The sequence below is a fragment of the Haliaeetus albicilla genome, chromosome 3 (assembly GCF_947461875.1).
Source record: "Haliaeetus albicilla chromosome 3, bHalAlb1.1, whole genome shotgun sequence".
Taxonomy (NCBI): Eukaryota; Metazoa; Chordata; class Aves; order Accipitriformes; family Accipitridae; genus Haliaeetus; species Haliaeetus albicilla.
The window spans coordinates 11,018,816-11,036,069 of NC_091485.1; the positions used below are offsets into that span (position 1 = coordinate 11,018,816).

The 17,254-nt window shown below is 39.0% G+C and overlaps 1 protein-coding gene across 5 annotated transcripts in view; it reads right to left on the reverse strand.

The window, feature by feature from the left end:
- Nucleotides 1-17,254, reverse strand: part of CARMIL1 (capping protein regulator and myosin 1 linker 1) — a 196,505-nt gene that overhangs the window by 41,983 nt on the left and 137,268 nt on the right. For all 5 annotated transcript variants that reach the window (XM_069778829.1, XM_069778825.1, XM_069778827.1 and 2 more), the window contains exons 23-29: nucleotides 16,803-16,896; nucleotides 14,425-14,523; nucleotides 11,863-11,991; nucleotides 11,472-11,603; nucleotides 7,364-7,539; nucleotides 5,211-5,298; nucleotides 2,012-2,161 (exon numbers count right to left, since the gene is read on the reverse strand). In XM_069778829.1, the coding sequence (XP_069634930.1) occupies nucleotides 2,012-2,161; nucleotides 5,211-5,298; nucleotides 7,364-7,539; nucleotides 11,472-11,603; nucleotides 11,863-11,991; nucleotides 14,425-14,523; nucleotides 16,803-16,896 (868 nt within the window). The remainder of the gene's footprint in view (nucleotides 1-2,011; nucleotides 2,162-5,210; nucleotides 5,299-7,363; nucleotides 7,540-11,471; nucleotides 11,604-11,862; nucleotides 11,992-14,424; nucleotides 14,524-16,802; nucleotides 16,897-17,254) is intronic.

Here is a 17,254-nt window from a genome sequence, read left to right on the forward strand (position 1 = left end):
TGAAGTTACTAACTCCATCCAGAAGATGCAAGAAATCCATTCTTATGCTTTTAGTTGCAAAAACACGGTAAGAACAATAGCTCAGTAAAAATCCCCCTATTACTCAGCCTCTTGGGGCTATCTATTTACCTATCTATTTTTACAACAGCAACCAATATCACTTGCACCCAGGATGCAAAAAGCAGTTCTTATAAATGGATTACAGTTTTTAGTAAGTGGATTCTTTAGCACTGACTACGATTACTGCCTTGTGTTTATTTGATGCTTCATTCTTTTCAGAAATTAGACGCTGATGAGAATCTGGGTCACAAAGGTATTTGAATCTCTGTGCAAGATGAAGGGAATGAGAGGAATGAAGAGACATATAAACACTTCTGAAGATAAGTACAGTTAGCATCTAATGCATCTTTTAAAGAGTGTAAGCATCATCACATTTCCATTATTTTAGTATGACCAAAGTGAAAGATAACAGCACAGCAATATGATCCTTTCATATAACCATGGTGATATGAGATAAAGACAGGAGCTATTTTTTATATTTCCAGTATTATTATTCTTAACAGGGTGCAAGAATAAATTTAAAGGGGGAGGGTGGGGTGTCAAAATGAGCGCTTAGCTTATTTTTCTATATATGAAGCCAGCATACAAAAACTAACTTACAGGTACAGTGTTCAGATGCCACATATTTAACTGGCACGTCTCTCTCCCATAGGATTTAGGGCTCAAAATGATTATTGAATGTTGGCTACAGAAAGCTTCTAGAACTTGACAGTATCAGCAATGAGCCAGATGATGCCATGAACAACCACATGCCTCAGGAATTTGTGATGTTCAGACAAATGTTGCATCTAATCAAATCTTGGTGAAGAAGGAGATTTGGAAGGGAGAGAGAACTATTTTAAGCTGGTATTTCCAGTGAAGGTGTGTTTTTGTTTTATAGCTAAGTGAGACCAACAGATAGCTGCTGCAGAAAGCAGCAACCTTGCTGCTCCTTCTCCTGAGCTGTACTTGGCTGACTCTGCAGTACGTCTGTTCAGGGAGCTGAACCAACAAAACTTCTTCTACAAAAAGATGCAATCAATTTTTCTGCCCGTTTCGCTTCCTGTGCTTTAAGCACATGGCCAATGAGCCAGGTAGGAGGGCAGAGGAGAAAGCCCATCCCTTGCAGCAGTGACCACCTATTAGACTAAGTTGTAATAGAGAAGTGCTCCCTGAAGTTCCTGTCCACTGAGAGTTCCTCAACAGACTGAGCTGGGTGGAGGGGAATTTGAGGTTGAAAACAGTTAGCAACCCATTTATTTGTAATTCTGTGGATTTACATCTCAAATAATCATGAAATGGCACAGAACCATCTTTACAATAAAAGTCACACATGGGATTTTATAAGGTGCTTCAGTGATTTATGTTCAGCATTTAACTGCATCTCACACGCCTAACTCAATTACTTTTGAAAAGCTTGCCCTCTAGGATCACTTGCAGCCCAGTCTCAAGGTTTTAAGATTTCTTCCATACATTTAAAAGCTAATTAGAAAAAAAAAAATAATAATCAACTTCTGTTCATGGTCAATAATATAACTTCCACGCAGAAGTATTTTTTGTTCAGAGGAATCCATGTCAAGTAGAATGAAGACAAAGGCAGAAAGCAGCATGTTGTCAAAGGATAGCATGATCAAATTTATTACTGCAACTGAATCTCTGTGAAACTGTGGCCAGTGGAAGAGATGTTTATTGTATTAGCTTGATTGTAGCAATCTATGCAAGGTGAGGGCCCTTGAATAGGTACCAGGAAAGGATAAGTGCAGAAAAGGGAAAAGCTTTTCCTTTGCTGAACAGCAATATGCAACTGAGACAAAATGTTAACAAGCTAACATTTATTTTTTCTATTTTCTCTAGAAGCCAATTCCTAATTTCAGTTTCCTGATACCATGAAATTGCCAAATGACATTTTGAAAAACATTTTTCTTCCAGTTACTTGCATGCTTAACCAAATGGGCTGAGGAATGTGTCTTACCATACAAGTGTCCAGATCCTCCAAACGTTCTATCTCTGTCAGCTCCTCAACTGTGATGACAGAGCGTTTAGCTGGTTTTTCTTCAGCTAACTCAATTTCCAGTGATTCTTGCTGTGGAAGTGGTTTGCCACGTCTGGTCAAATGGTCAGCCTGGTGACAAGGATAAAGACAGGAGCACGTCAACCAAACTGTTAAAAAAGGCAAACCAAACCCAACCAGAAAGCTTACAGAACTTAAGTGATCACAGATCCTAGAAGACCAAGCTCAGTCATGAGTGTTAAATCGTTGCACAGGGTTTGTTTTGTTTTGGGTTTGTTTTTTTAGGTTTTTCGGATGGAAAACCCCTTTCATCACACATTCTAAGAAGGAAGGGAGAAAGTCTAACAGGAAAAAAGAAAAGGAAAAAGGTCAGATAAAAAGCCATCCCACTTCTGACTTATGTATTATAGGGCTTGCTCAGCATTTGTTCTACCTTTATTATAAAGAAAATAAAAGGGTGGAAGAGAAGCTTTGTCCTGTACCTTTTGTTTTAAGTTAAATAACACAAAGACATGTACCATTTCAGCTAATATAATTTTCATATTTATTAGATGGCCAAAATGTTAACACCTGCTATTCAAAAAACAGGACAGCTTTGTTAAATACCTCAGCTCTGTTTCACTGAAGAAATAGGTATGGGTTACCATAAAAAGAAAAAAAATCATCATTGATAGATCTATGGTATAAGATATATCTTTCTAAAGTATCAGAGAGGAAAAACTCTAACAATAATAAAATCCATTTTTAGACCTGCATAGCAAAAATGGTTACTAAGAAGTACACAGAGAAAGTTATATAAACCACCCTAGATTGTATTTGGAATGGAGTGGGTTCACGTTGTCAGGAAAATGATGAAGTATTTTCTAGTTCTGTTGGTAACTGAAGAGAAAATTCAGTAACATCTGCTAAAAGCAAGTATTTGAAGATCAGCTGGCCCAAATCAGTTAGTCACAGAAGCCTTCAAAGAGGCAGCTACAGAGAGCTGTAGTCCACCGCTTAACATCAGCACGACTCTGGACAACCAGTGGATTGTAGTTTTGTTAACCATCAAAAGGGTAAACAGATGACCTGAGTCAATTATAGCTCACTTAGCATAGTGTCTACTCAGGAAAAACAACTGGAAAGCTGTTATGAATTTATCTTTAATCACACTAAAATGGCTAGAATAATAATTAACGCTAATCGTCATCCCATTAGGCAAACTCAGGTCTTGTTGAACAACGTTTATTTTTCAAATTTGCCTCAAACACTGCTATGTCAATGCAACATACACAGACATTTGTAGGTGGCTGAATTAGTAGTACGTGACACTCCAGTTGAAGGAGCTGGCACAGAAGTCTATCAGTGCATTTAATCTTTGCTGTATTAACTAGCTGCCAGCTCTCAGATTGCAGCTGTCAGTTGAAGAATAACACTGACAAATTAGACACGAGTTCCTCTACCAGCATTTTTGAGATTCCCACTCTTCAGTGTTTTCATCAGTGCTATACTATCTGAAATAATCTGCAGGTAACAAACATAGGAGAGTTAAACAGTGAAAGGGACGTGTTACTAATGCAGGCCAAAATGGATCACAAAGTAAATCAACTCAAAGAAAATGTACAGGCAATCATTCCTAGGAACTAAAAGCACTGGCAATTACCTATGGACACAATCCTGAAAAGCATGAAGTGTCAAGCATCCAGAAGTGATTACTGGGAGGGAGATCTAGCAAACCCAGTCCTGAAAATGAGCTACCACTGAATCTCTGACAAAAGGAAGGAATTCTTATCTCCTTGGTTATATAAATACGAGGAGTAAGGAACGTGAGGAGAAAAACAATTTCACTCCTATATATGGTGTTGGTTAAAACATTGGAATAGTCTGTCTGGTTCTGGGGACCATAACTTTGAAAGAGGCTTTTAAAACAGCTGGAGAAAGTGCAGAGAATTGTTACTGAAGTGACTCAAAGGCTGGACAAAATGACTTACTTTGCAAGAGTTGTCCAAGTTGTGCAATACCACCGGAGAGAAACGGCCCACTACTCATGCCAGCTGAGCCTGCTCCAGGACCAACTGGAGCTAATTAAAGTAGCCACTCACACAGCAGACTGATGCTGCTGCATAGCTCCTGAGACCAGAGGTTGTATCTTTACACAGTGCTGCTCTCTATCATGAAGATGTACCCTCAAATAACCCAGTCTTTTAATTTATTAAAAAAAAGGAAAAAAAAAGAGAAAAAAAAGAAAAAAAGAATAAAAAGAAAAAAGAAAAAAGAAGAAAAAAGAAAAAAGAAAAAAGAAGAAAAAAGAAAAAAGAAAAAAGAAAGAAAAAAAAGGGCGGGGGGGGAAAGCGTGATTTGTTTTCTGTGTATGAGGACTTCATGGAGAGGAAATAGAGAAAAATATATATGGTTCCCTCATCTTGTGGGGAAAAGCATCTGAAAAAATTCATGACTGCAAGATGAAGCCAGAGAAATTTCCACTAGAAATGAAGAGCAATTTCAATCAGGAGAATGACCACCCCCTGGCTTCTTTAAAAAAACAGTACTGGATTTGACCTACAGAGGTCCACTGCATTAGAAAGAAATATGTTTTTCTCTGGATACACAGTTGTTTATTTCTTCTTCTCTTGATGAAGCAAGTACCTTCATAATAAATAACCGTGCCTCCTGACAGCTCAGCACCTTCAAATAACAAACTGTTTCCTTTCCTACGTTTCTACCCCTTTCTCTTCAAATTTGACACCTACGTTTCTGAGGTAGCCTCAAGAGGTACTCATTCTGGGAACAAGGTCTCAGCAGCCCCTCCTCTAAAGAATGCAATTTTACCTCTCATTTCATGAGCAACCAACCCTTATCATCTCACCAGGACAAGCACTGACACTGTTCTTAACTGATGACTCACTGTTGCATCCTGATGGCATTTTTAGTTTTAGATCTGACAGTAGTGGAAAAGATAATAGGACAAATATATAATGCAGCCTCTTCCAAGGTTGTATCTTCCTTAAAGCGAAGAGGCAATAGTCCCATCATCATATTTCAAATTATGTCAGTGATGCCAATGAAAGTAAGACCAATTTCAAAATAGAGCTGTGCTAAGGAGAAACTGAACAACTTATGAATGTAAGTGGCATTGTTAAGATACCCAGCACATTCAGATATCAACCACGCGAATACTCACCAGTTTGTGATGGCAATTGGAAAGTGCGTCCAGGATCTCATCTACAACTCGGTCAGACAGGAAAGAAGCCACTGTCAGCTTTACTTCACTGTGTGAGGATTAAAAATGAGACAGAGATTTTTAATTCATGCAGGAGAATTTTGTCTTTATTACTGTTCAGCAGTGTGACAATTATCCACAGTCCTGTCACTTTATTTGAAGTAAAACATTAGAGGGTGTCAGGATACATGACTGCAGGTTTCAGAAATAAACTCATGAATCACACAATAAACACAAGAGCCCTCTGTACCATATTTAACCTGCTTCTAACATTTTTCTAAGAGCTGAAATGAAAACATCTGGGCAAGAGAGCTGAATAAAAACCACATGTGAAACTCAGTAAGGAACACTCTGCCACTGAAGTCAGAGAAACAGGAACCTCAGATGAATGGGATTGGGACAGTGCTGCCTGTTTAACACTACTACACTGAACAACTACAATCCACTTACTTCCTCAACTCTTTTTTGTGTTTGTCTGCCAGCTGACAGACAACTGTCCAATGCTGGTTCTCCAGCCTTTGCCATCACAACTTTGCTTCCTCTTTTTGCTCTAGGTAGCCACTTTCTGTCTCAAGAACTCCACGTCAGCCATTGCCATTACACAGATGTACGTGGAACGCCAACACAACCTGTACACGGAATTGAGGTTTCGCTGGTAACTTCCTATCAAGGAAATGTGTACCTTGAATTGCTCCCTTAGGGTCCTGTCTTTGGCCACAGCACGAAAGGCCCAGGCTGTGGGGTGCAGCTGATGTGCAGCTGACAAGCACATATGCCTGAGATGCAGCCCAAAGCTCCATCTCTCCTGCCTCTACAGTTTCAAGGCCAGCTGCTTCACCTGACGCCTGCCAGCAAGCACCATGATTTTGTTTTAAGGTTTTTATGTCTGGACTGAGTTGTGTTGGACTAACAAAGCTATTTCTATCTGGGGCTAGCACTACTGTTGCAGAAAGCCTGGGAAAAAGGTAAGAAACTCCTTGGAAAGGCAATGCAATTCATAGGGAGGGAGGCAGAATGGTGGCCAAGCCACGGTGAGAAGAGAGTGAGAGTAAAGGATTTCCCTCAGTTACCTATACATTAATTTCAAATAATATAAGGCAGGCAGGGTGACAGTGCGGCACCCTCACCTCACTGACAGTTGCAGCTTCTACAGGTGGAAGGAACACTATTATTGTCTCAGGGTCAAGATTTGTTTGATTGGACTGAAGTGAAGAAAACTTACTCCCTGAACCATTTTAAACACTCCGAAGGCATAGCTAAAGTCTTTAACACCTTTTTCTGCCAGTTTTGCTGCACTCTGCAAAACTAATTTCTAAGTCTTACTATTTTCTTCTTCTGCACAGATATTAACATCACAATGCAAAATGACATGCTTTTCCATCAAGCAGAAAGGATTCCTTAGCCAAATGATGGCAACTGCAAAGGTTTAAGTACAGGTCAACTACATTATACTGCATAAATATATTCCCTGGTATATATGTAATTTAAAAAAAAAAATGCAGTAAAAGGTCAGGTAAAAGCCTCTTTTTTTTTTTTTTTCCCCTTTTTTAAAAGGGTGAAGTAAGAGTTGTTTAAGGTAACTGTTTCCGCTCCAGGTTTGTGGTTTGAATTGCCAAGTTTCCATTTTTTAAGTATGTCTGTCTGCTGTGCACAACTCCCACGCAAACAAAAAGTTTTAAAGTGATTGCTACAGCTACAGGACAAGACCAAATGCAGCAACAGACAAAGCACTGTTAACACTCAAAGCAAGTAAGTGCAATTTCCTTCTATTACAGTAATTCACTGTTACCTGAGAACATAAATAGGTTTTAAAAAAAGTATCAAGTCATAAAAATGTTATTTGTGTACCATAAACCAAAACTCTTACTAAATAAAACAGAAGCACATGCCTTAATGATCAAGTTAACATCCCTGGAGATTCCAAATATTTGAATCTCCTGAACTAAGTTCACCAGACCTGTAGGACAATTTCCTGCTCTTTGAATGCCTTAATATAGTTTCTTGTGAGTCACGAAAGCATTCAAAAAAAATCTTTCACTACACAGACACACAGACACGCAACCCAAAATCCAAATTCTATAGCCAATTCTGTTTGCTTAGTCTTTTAAAAGTACCTAATTTTATTGAGGATATCAATTCCAGATTGCTCCAAGAGGACATTTTTCACGAAAGTGCGTGGGATGGAAATCTTCTCAGTGCTAGCGTCAATCAGGTCTTCACGGATGCGAGCTTTCTTCATTACATTTGGGCAAAGGTTTTCTGCTGCATCCACCATAGACTCAAGGAGCGTCTGCAGCACAGTAAGCAAAAGCTAACATCAGGTATTGAGATTTTCATTAGCTGGAAGATCGCAGCATTATTCTGGTGCATAGCACTATGACGCCTTTAGACTGCTAATTTTTTATAATTTTTCTTCCTAAGATCCAATCCATCTTGCAATTCAGCTGCAATCTAAAAGGCATTTTACAAAATAAAGGAGGAGCAACATACTTGTTTTGAAAATGACCTACAACTGTACTTGTTTGCCTTTTCAAATATGAAACATTTACATCTCTGTGTTTAACTGTCAGAACAATAAATTAGCTTCCCTTGTGCACCCACCACTGCTGCCTCTGCATGCTGGAGAAGCAGTGGATGCTCTGCTGCAGCTGCCTTTGCTCTAAACTGTGCCCTGAATCAGCAATTTTCATCAATGCTCCAGACCTGCCAATTTGTAAGAGGCATCAGTATATGAAGAAAGGAGATTCATGAGAACTTGGCATGCTGTACAGGGCTGGGATATACTAGCCAAATATTAAGAAGTAGCTACAAGTATGATTTGCAGTGGGCATACAAACCTTTAATATATGGATCTCATTTACATACATGGAAGTCCACAGTGAACCTTAGGTGCAGTCAACAATTTCTATTCTTTTTTTAACAACTGATCAAAACCCTAAACCAGGACAGAAGAAAAGCATACACACTCCAGAAACAGGACCATGTAACCCTCCAACTCCCTCAACTTTCTTTTTATTAAAATAAGGTCTCCCCTGCTGATGGTGTATGTAGATACCGAGTAAGAAACAAAACCGCCATTACTGTGTGATAATTTTAATGATTCAAAGCAGCATCTTTCAGTCTGTGGCTCTTAATTGACTGATTTTTAAGTGTAGATACACAAGGACAACACAGCAGCATGAAGCAGCCACAACATCCAGGGAAGTCTGATCTTTATATCCTTTGATTTACAGGTATAAGGGACAACTGCCACTATAGCTAATATGGAGCTTGTTTCTGGGTTCCCAAGCTCCCTGCACTCTAAGGACTGCTCCCACACTCCCTCCTTCAATCCCCAAGCAGATTCTGGGGCCACGACACTAATGAAGAGAATTTCAAGCGCCTGCAGCCATATCCACATGGAAGACGAAAATCTTCAATGGTAGAGACAACTGAGCCAGGTAAACTACTAATGAGAATTTCCAACACACGCATTTTTTTTTCCCATGGCATTCATTCACTGGTGCAACTGTGTAGTCTACCTTGAAAAATCACACTCAGCCTCCCAAGAGTTACTGATGGATCACAATCATAAAAGCTATAAAGACTTGCTATGTTGAATTACAATTGCAGTCTAAGCATGGTCTTTCAAAATGGATCATGTGAAAAAATGCTGTGTGAAGGTGTCAGTGGGAAGTAGGAGGAAAGACTAAAGACCCTACCTGAAAGCTTCAAAATTTACTTTTACTCAAAATACTCAGAGAATGTGCAACTTAAATGGAGTTTGGATCACTTCTTTAAGTGCACAATTGAAGATAATTTCTTCAGTAGCAGACTTCATCTGTTGATTTCACATGACTATTATCATATCTACAGAAACCTTTCCCCAACCCCTACTTCCAACCCAAATCCTTTCAGTGACGGAAACTCACAGCTACCAATACTGACTGTGGAGGGGCAAACATTTCAGTCACAAGGCCACAAGTGCCAGTCAGCAGACGTACAGAAAGAAGAGAACAATGTCCTGCCCACAATTAATGCCTATTAACATTCACGAGAAAGACACAGTGAGTAAAAGGACTGGAGGATGATGATATCTAAAGAAAAAAATGGAACCGGTGATGAAGCCAACAAATCCTTTGCACTAGGACAGAATTTAGGACAAAGTTAAGTGCTCCTGTCCTTACAAAACAATATTCTCTTGCCTAAGGACCATTCGTCTTGCCTACGATTCTCCCTCGAGCCTTTGCCAATCAAACAAAGCATCTCTGGGTTCTGTGTGTCCACAGTGACACCAGCAGGAGAACAGAAATGCGAGGAAGGGCCTTCCTATAATTTCTCCTTTGGCCAACTCAACTCACTCCAAGATGTTGCTTTTCCTTATTCTAACTTCTTTCTTCCCCCTCTTCCCTTCCTTGAGGTAAAAAAAAAAAAAAAAAAAAAAAAATCTCTTATTTGCCTGAAGAGCATTCATTGATTTCACCCAATTTCCAAACATTTCTTTCTAGAATCAGGCTCTGGTTGCTATGGAAGCTAAAATTCAAAACTCCACTTATAACACACATGACGTTTTTCCCCCAACAATTACAAAAACAATTGTAATTATGTGAGCTCCCTTATCTTTACAAATAATAAACTGCATATGATGTTTTGAATTGATCTAAACAACTAAGGGAAAAAAAAAATCCTAATCCATGTTCAACATTTTCTCCTCCACACAAAGTACAACACCATAGAACTTAAAGAAGAACCTTTCAGCCTTGAGCATAAAATTAATAAAAATGAGTGTTACAATATACAAAGAGCATTATGACTTTATAGTTTCTTGTAAGGCACTTAAACTTTAACGCCACACAAATCAAAACTAAATGTAAAAGTTAGAATGGTTGAGCTAAAGTGCCTTTTGCTGTAAATGTGTAAAAGCATAAATGGAAGGCCCATTAACTCAATCTTACGCCAGGAACTATAAATAACATAAATAACATTCCAAATGCTGAAGAGGCTTTTTTTTTTCCTCCCTTCTATAAGACTCTCCAAAATTCACAGGACTTATTTAAGTGCATGACCCCTGCATGAACGGTTGACCTGACTATTCCTGTCCCAGTAATAGCCTAGAAGCTCCGCTGCGAAGAATCTTGTGAATAAATCACTTTCATGTCTGCAGAAATTAAAAAAGTGATAAAGAATCTTCACCTTATTTCATATAATGGGGAAAGGGAGAAAAATACTAAAAATTCAGCACCATTTTCCTCCTCATTAACTTTTTTAATTTCAAAAAAGTAATTAGTAATGTGGTATTATTATTGTTCTTCATTATATTCCCACTGACTGAAGCATTTTCATGTTGTTTCAACCCAAGTTCAGCCTTCACTTTCAAATTCTTCGGTAAGTTTAAATATAGCAAAACACAGGCACAGTATCTTAGTCATAAACTTAAGTTGATCTGAACTGCCTCAGAACCATATTCTTAAATTCATCAGCTTCCATACAGATCCCAACAGTTGCCAAAGTTTCCCCACCTTGACTTCTTCCTGGACTAATAGCTTTGCACATACTGTATGGATGACTCTTCCTTGCTTATTATATAGTAAGATCTAACATAATTGAAGGTAGAAGTTTCTGAGCAACAGCTCACTGAACACACAGGTCAGAATATTTACAGATCAATGACATCTATTTGAAGAACTGAGGTTTGACAGGCAACTTGTGGAAAGATTTCCTGTAAAGCTGCCTGTACTAATTCTTGGGGTGTTCTCAATACATACAAGTTATCCAAACCAAACAGTTAAAGTGGAAATTCTGCACCAGGTTCAAAAGTGGTTACTGGGAAAAAAATTCTGCAATGGAGTCTACAGAAAAGCAGCTTTCACTCCAGTGGAATACCTTAACTAGTGAGTACTTTTCTCCAGGGCATGAGACTTTTCAGGGTGCTTGAGAGATGCCTTTATTAAGGGCCTAAGGAGCAATTGATAAGTCTTCCCCTTCTAGAAGATAAAATGAGATGATAATAAAGAGTATATGCTCCTTCTGCCTACTGCAAACTCTAAAGCATTTTTCTTCATTCCAACTGGGCAAGTACCCAGATAATAAAGCACAAAGTTATAAGAAACTAATAATGAAAAGATAGCTTATGTACAATTATATTGAGAAGTACAAAAAAGTGTGGCACATTTGTAGTTAGCAACAGATGTCAGATTTAGTTTTTTCTGCAAGTGAGAGATGGTAACACATCTATCCACAGACCTTAAGTTGCTCATCCACAACCCTTGTGACTTCTCCAGCCATGGATTCAAGTGTCTCTTGGATTGGATTGGAGAGTGAACCGTTCGCTCCTGCCCAAGAAGCTCCACCAAGGTGATACAGATTTGGCAAGAGCTGTAAGACAGAATGAATATCTTCGGAAAGTAGGCTCATCACTACTTGTCTTCAAATCTGGACGAACAGGCAGAAATCCCTCTGCCAAATCAAAGTCTTTATAAATTAGAGTTATTTTGTCACTTTAAATACTACCCACAGCTGATCATCTGAACATATACTCTTTTGTGACAGATTGTTATTTTAACTCCCCAAAAAGACAAAAGCAAGCACACACTGAACTGCTCTCAGTATTACCAGTATGCTGGGAAAGGCTTACTGTTTTGGAGTTCTTAGCATCCCGCATAAGCCGTTCTGCAGATTTGACATCTTCCTGTACAGCATCCACACCACAGTTTCTTAAAGAGTTGAGATGATCTTGCACTTTTACACAAATTCTGTCAATCATCTACTTGAAGAAAAGAAATAGAAAACATAAAACATCAGAAAGTTGGTCAAACAAACTGAATTCAGTCTAGATAGCAAATCAATAGTAGCATGATGAGATCTGTAGTGACAATATACCAATCTGGAAATGCATGATCAGAGCTTGGAGGTATATCAATGCTACTGAAAGAAAGCATTATATCTCAGAAAGACATACCTAAACATTGGAAAAATAAATAAAACTTTACCATTAAAAAAAGAAAAAAGCTTTGGCATATTTCCCTCACAGTTACCTCCAGGATAACGCAAATAATCAAAAAGTTATCCAGTTCAAGTGTTGTTCTGTTTTTTCAGGCAAGTTTAATGCTGAAGATGTTGTCGATAGACGCTTAGCTCTGAAGGTCCCTGAATTATTAAGAAGTTCCGACAGTAAAAGAAAGCTCTGTCACTATCCATTCAAACACCAACAGAGATTTCTCCTGTCTAAGCAAAATGCAATTGCATAGGCTTCTGAGATATTATTTCAAAATGTAAATATTCCTAGTTGCACGTGAACTCTAAGTACCAAAGGAGAAGTTTCCACCAGACCTTTCACAGTAGGATAAATTGAGCTTAATCTGTATCTGCAACACAATTCATTCAGTATGCTGCAAATACAGGGCAGGTGGTATATCTGTATCCTTACAAGACAAACCAATAAGAATGCCTGACATGTAGTCAGTTTTGATTAAGATATACAGGGCAGGGAGATATAATAGCTAAAAGTCTTTATCAGCCCCCATAGCATTCATTAGAACAGGCTATCTGACATTTTGAAGCAACATCTGAGTGCACGTGTCATCATCATAGAAAGTCTAGAGCTCTAACATCTTATATCATTAGCAACGAGAACTGAAATAATTTCACAGCATGCTCCTTTTCTGCTCCACATGACTCTTCCTCTTCAAAGGGTTTTGGTTTTTTTTTTTTCTATAAGTACAAAAAGCTAATTAATTATTAGACAGTGGAAAGTCTCATCGGGACATCTGGACTCAAAAAAAATACACTCTGGGAATAATAATGCAATTCCACCATACTAACTAGAGAATCTTTTCCAGCTCTCTCTCAAAACTGTTTTTAAAATCCATCCCTATTGCACACAATTTAATACAGAAATGCGTAATTTTGCTCTACTTTCAAAATAACAATAAATTACATTTACTGAAACCTGATGTGTGTGTGATTGTTGGAGGAAAGCACAACTAAAACCACCAAGCTATAAAAAGATCTAAACTTAATTCATATGGAGATTATTAACTTGAGTAAAAAAGGTGGCATTGGAACAGATAAATTACTAAAATAAAGTGATGCTGCTCTTGCAGTTTTTAGTGCCAGTACATCTCCACGTACCATTTTCTCTGTCGAGAGGTTAGAGGATAATTTCAGGCTCTAGTAATAAAACTCTGTCCCATTAAATGTTAATAACACAGGTAGAAGAAGGCCACTTTGAATTAAGATTCACCAAAAAAATATGCGGAGAACAGAGAGAAATTTCATTGACTCAGCTGAAGAGCAAAACAGATATTCCTCTCCTGTTTGCTGGAGTCTCCCATTTGCATGGGAACACAACCGGTGCCAACAAACACGGAAGTAAATTTAAAACAAAGGCTGTGACAAGTTTTACTCTGCTTACACCACCTTGCTTCAGTGGTGTACTGGAGCAGAAAACAGCCCTGAGGCGTACTGGCAAGAAGTGCACTAGAACAGAGAGAATGGTAAGCTACCACAGAAAATGCTTGTAGTCCTCTCAAGAGAAAGGAAAACAAAATAGAACTACACGTGGCATTTAGGAAACCTGGCAGTGGTTGACAAAACACAAAAGCTTCCCAGCTTCAAGCAACGTTTTGGGCTGTGTTAGACAGGAAGTCTTTTCAGCTGTCCAGACTACAAAGAGCACAAAAGACTTCTACCTTCCTTTGCTCCCTTCCTGTAAATAAAGCTTCCCATGATATTCACTGTTCTGAAGGTGTAAGGTAGATGACAACTTACTCTCTAAGGCTATTTGCTCTGGTGGTACCTAAGGGCACGTTTACATGGTTGCTCAGTACTAGCCAGAGAGACTGGAACGGACTCAGACACCAGAATTGGCACAGCCTTATGATGATGCTTGTCACGCTGATGAGAGCCTGCTGAAAAGTCAGACTCCTGAGCACAGATGAACTATACCGTTCCTGGTTCCAACAGTAGTTCACTCAGAAATAGCTCGGGTCTTTCTCTACTATACATAGGACCTCCCTCTCACAAAAGCTTTTTTTCCTTCCCAAAATATTATCATTCATAACTATTATTTCTTGGGAAATGAAGTATCATCCAAGAGGCCCATCCTGCTTTAAGCTACTCTGACAGAACGAGAGGGAACTCTGTCCCCAAGCAGATTTTAGACACCAACAAGTACCAGTAAATAACAAGTTCTCACCTGCTGAGTGGTACTAGTGACAATGCCTTGCTGCAGCCGGTACGCTTGCTCCTGTAGGTACTTTCTGGTCTCATGATTACGAAGCAAGTAGTTTTCTATCTAAAAAACAAAGGCAGTTTAGGAAATTGATTCCACTCTCCACATTGTAATCTGCTTTCAATTTTGCTGCCATATCAGAAATAGGGAGTGACAGGAAAAACCACCTAAGTATTTGTTTGTTATCTGCAAACCTTATTCTGTGTGTCTCAATGCTTAATAATCACAGTGGACAACATTCATTCACTCACTGAACTCGTGAAACATCATTAAACACTGTGCTTTTGCCACTGTTTTCTGAATTAGTCTTCTGTTTTGAACAATTTAGTAAGTTACGCTGACAAGGGAGTAGAACCAGGTTTGAGAAATATTTACAGGGACTCTGTCCATAAAGCGTTGCTGTAGAGACCATAAAGACAAAAGATAGTAGATTCATTTCTTTTAGATGCATTTGGCTCACTGCAAAGACACAGCAGATTTAAATAGCAGTACGGTCTAGAGAGAAGACAAAATATCTAAAAGTGCCTAACTGACACAGGAGCCTCAGTTCAAAAGCTACTTAAGGCTAAGCAGTACGTAAGTACTCTTCAAAGACAAGTGATTCCTACTCACAGCTGCTGGTCACAGCCTACCACAACTGTCACCAGCAGTAAAGACCTACCATCAGCCAGCTTAACGGCACATAGAATAACCCCCTAACCTGGCTCTATCAAATTTAGTCACATCAAAAAACCCTACTAGTAAACTGTTTAAGGTTCATCAAAGGTGATGGGTCTGGTCCGAAAGGAAGAGAGTGGAAAAGGCTGGGTGGAGTGGCCCGCAGGTTGTGAGGCAGAGGCTAATAGGGATGGTCACCTCTAAATTTGCATCAGCAGCAAGAGCTGGAACAGTCTGACCATGCCCCACAGTAACGCAGGGTTTATCCAGTTTGCCCACACCGTGAGTAAAGCGTGCTGCAGAGATACCGGAGCTCAGGAGGCTAGCTGCTATGTCCATCTGGCGCTGGACCAAGGCCAGGAGCACTCTCGTTGTACTCAAGCTGTGGTGTGCTGAAGCTTACGGACTCTCCCGAGATGTCAGTCAGTCAGTTCAGGTGTCCCTGCACTGGGCACGACAGCTCAGTCCATGCGGGCAGGCATTCCTATGTGCATGGAATTAGCTGCGCTCACAGCACCACTCCCAAGACTATGACCTTTTTTTGGAGAGAACTTCCTCGTGTTGTGTAAAGAAAGCCTGAACCACACGTGTTAAAACAAACTCAGGGCCAAACAGTTTTAACAACTTTGAAATGAAAAGAAAATGCTCTTTGTACATAATGCCTAATTAACACATAGAATTTAAATCCCCAGGGCCAGAAGCTTCGTGATATTTTTTTCAGAGATGCATCTATCATTCTAGATATGAACCTATCCACAATTACATTAAACAAGATGCAAGAAATACGTCCATCCCCCATGACTCAGATTTTTTAAAGCAGAATTTAGATCATTTTCATGCATCAAAGAAAAAGGCGCTAACTACCAGCACTTTTCCCTGTGAGAATCACTTTACCAAAAATTTCTTTACTAATAAGGATCATAAGAGATTTGCTTTTTAATCACAGTTATCTGTAAGAACTATTTATAAGGTTTTTATGACCTTACCCTGGCTGAAGGAAAACTACTGATTAAAGAGATGTGAACTGTGTGCTTTCTGATTGAGCAGGAGGCTCATTTTGAGCTCACAGGATTTACTGTATTTAAGCTCAGCTGGGGGTTTTATAACTCATGCAAGTGGAACAGCTACAGATACTGTCAACACCTCTTCATCCAAAAGAACATGTTGGTACAGTTGTTTATTTAGGGCAATATAGTGTGTGAATTTTATATGTACAGTATAAAACGCAGGCAGTAAATGTTTTTATCCTCCTCCAAATTAAAGACCATCCTTTGTCTTCTAGAGTGCTGACTGCACTTTTTATGCCAAAATGAAAAACGCATACCAGTAATTCTACACACATGGAAATACACACAAGAACATATGTAACAAACATGCCAGTTGCTAACTCTCCCTTTCATAGTTATGCATACAGCAATACAAGGTCTAGCTTGCACTTACTTAGTTATGACTTTCTGATACTACACCACTGCATTCCATCAGCCTTCACTCCAACCACTCTTTGCAATAAACAGCATTACACGCTCTTGCAGAACTTGATTACCACATATATATCCATGCAAATCAAACAATCAATGAAACTAGCCTAGAGTTCTTACTCAGCCAAGCATGAAAACACAGCCACTTAAAATTATTACTTTATTTCTAGTGATTTTATTTCTGTATGGCAGTGGTATATGCTATACCTTTTGTAGTGCCTCTTCTGTTTTCTCGGGGTTTGTTTTCAGTGCTTGGGAAGCATCATTCATCGGTATAGGCATGAATCTCAAAGTATAATTCCTAAAGAAAAAGAAAAGATTTTTTTAAGAGTAAAAGTTAACCTAATTACTGTATCTCTTTATGAAGAATAAACTGGAAGGGAGAAATAAAATGCATCTAGCTTGTCCATGGAGGGTACTAAGAATGTATTTTTCACATTTGTAAGTGGACTAACTGGAGGCACGCATGCTCCTTTTTGCTGCTAATTCTTCTTTGCCACTAGACAGAGGTGGAGATCTTGAAAAGCAAAAAATACAGTTAAGTGGCCAAGGCCCAGTGTCTGTCAATTAAAGGCACAGCTGTCTTCTATACCTTTGCGCACAAGGTTGGATTACTTTTTCCTATATCAAACCAGAACAGGGAGTGTCAGTGCCTTCTG